At 42.0% G+C, this 1841-nt stretch overlaps 1 protein-coding gene across 1 annotated transcript; it reads right to left on the bottom strand.

The window, feature by feature from the left end:
• Positions 1 to 429: 429 nt before the first annotated feature.
• Positions 430 to 1508, bottom strand: LOC140810218 (uncharacterized). The gene is made up of 4 exons (XM_073168090.1): positions 1425 to 1508; positions 1194 to 1313; positions 838 to 1107; positions 430 to 756 (listed from the first exon to the last, which is right to left on the bottom strand). The coding sequence occupies exons 1-4, from the start codon at positions 1506 to 1508 to the stop codon at positions 430 to 432; spliced, it is 801 nt and encodes a 266-aa protein (XP_073024191.1).
• Positions 1509 to 1841: the final 333 nt, after the last annotated feature.

The raw sequence follows: 1841 nt of genomic DNA, 5'->3' as shown, positions 1-1841 counted from the left end.
ATTGGTCAACGGACAAGCCGCCACTATATTTTCACCATTGCAGCTGGTTGATGTTGGAGCTTAGCTTAACGTTGACAGCTTACAAGGGATCAGACATCTTTCTGCATATATGGACAAAAGTACCCGGCCATGAATGCTTTTCGTGTCAAGAAATAAGCTCCCAATTGATTTTCACGATAAACTTCATGAATTTCCCTTAGTATGTAATCGGATTAATTGAGATCGTAACATTTTAGAAGAGGTCAAGAGAGTGATATCTTCTACATAAATCCTTCAACAAGTATAAATTGAAGACTTCGATGCTTCAGTATATAGGATTTTTTTGGATCTCGAGGGAGATCACAATCTTTATACACCAATAACTCGGCTCTCACCAGTACTGTCTTCGAGTTCTTGAGGAGAAGGGCCTAAGTAGAGACTCAATTTTACCTAGACCATCACCTCCCTTGATTTCCAACTATGGAGTGAGTTGGATATTTTAGCAAGGATGTTAGTCTTCTTATTCTCTTCTCTATGGATTTTCTTAAATGAAAGCTCGGTGAAGAGCTCTTTCGCTGCCTCCATTGCCTTCACGTATTCTACCAGCTTTTCATTTTTTATGTCATAAGATCCATTCAATTGTTGGGCTACCAATTGTAAATCAGAAAAAATGTGCACCTGGGCGGCTCCTACCTGTTGTGCTGCCTTCAAGTCAGCTAAGAACGCTTCGTACTCTGGTTCATTATTAGATGCTCTGTAGTTCAACCTCACGACCAACTTTACCTCACCTTACTTTGGATAGATCAATAACACTCCTACTCTGTTGCCTTCAATGGTGGACCAGACAACCACATATACCTTCCACAAATCTTTCACTTCGACATGCAAACTTTCAGCCAAGAAGTCAGTCAAGACTTGTGCTTTGATGGTTGTCCTAGGTCCATACCGTATATTGTACTCCCTCAGTTCAGTGGTCCACTCAAGCAACCGCCTGAGATAACTGCATGAATCATTTTGCTCTCGAGAGAGCTGCTGGTGAGGACCATAACTGGGTGAGATAAGAAGTATGACCTTAATCTCTGATCCGTTGAGAACAAAGCCAAAGCGAGTTTTTCTACCACCGCGTATCTGAGCTCAGCTGCTTTGAGTGCGTGAGAGATGTAATAAATGGGGCTCTGTTCTGTGCCCTCCTTTTTAATTAGGACCGAACTCACAGCCGCTTCGGTGGGTGAGAGATAGACGTATAACTGTTCTCCTGGAACTGGCTTTGCTAATATTGGAAGTTCGGCTAAGTACTTCTTCAACTCCTCAAATGCTTTCTTGTATTCTTCATCCTATTAAAATTTCTTAGCTATTCGGAGAACGCGGAAGAAGGGTAGACTGTGATGCGCTACCCTTGATATAAATCGTGATAAAGCGACAATCCTCCCGGCAAGCTTTTGGACCTCATAGAAATTCCCGAGAGATGACATAGTCTGAATGACCTTTACTTTCTCAGGGTTGACCTCAATTCCGCTTTCTGTTACCATATAGCCTAGAATCTTTCCACTCTTGACCTCGAAAACACATTTTTGGGGTTCAGCTTTAAACCATAGGACCCCAAATTGGCGAAGGTCTTTTGGAGGTCGGCTATGAGGTGAGCCAAGCTCTTGAACTTCACCAAAATATCATCCACGTATACCTACACATACCGACCAACTTGAGCTGAGAAAACCTTTTCCATGAGTCTTTGATACGTAGCTCCCACATTTTTTTATCCTAAGGACATTACCACACAACAAAATGTCCCTTTAGTGGTGATAAAGCTTACTTTATCTTTATCCTCTTATGCCAGTGAGATCTGATGATATCTCTGATAGGCG

Source organism: Primulina eburnea, chromosome 13 (genome assembly GCF_022965805.1).
Source record: "Primulina eburnea isolate SZY01 chromosome 13, ASM2296580v1, whole genome shotgun sequence".
NCBI classification, from domain to species: Eukaryota; Viridiplantae; Streptophyta; class Magnoliopsida; order Lamiales; family Gesneriaceae; genus Primulina; species Primulina eburnea.
Note: the sequence above shows the minus strand (reverse complement) of the source record. Positions and strands in the feature narration are given on the sequence as shown.

What these genes read in the sequence shown, in the direction of transcription:
- LOC140810218 (XM_073168090.1), bottom strand. Translation starts at nt 1,508, where the DNA reads ATGGTAACAGAAAGCGGAATTGAGGTCAACCCTGAGAAAGTAAAGGTC. An exon ending in CTCTCGGGAATTTCTATGAG is followed by an intron (nt 1,314 to 1,424) that starts GTCCAAAAGCTT and finishes AAATTTTAATAG; the next exon opens with GATGAAGAATACAAGAAAGC. An exon ending in TCTCACCCACCGAAGCGGCT is followed by an intron (nt 1,108 to 1,193) that starts GTGAGTTCGGTC and finishes AGCTGAGCTCAG; the next exon opens with ATACGCGGTGGTAGAAAAAC.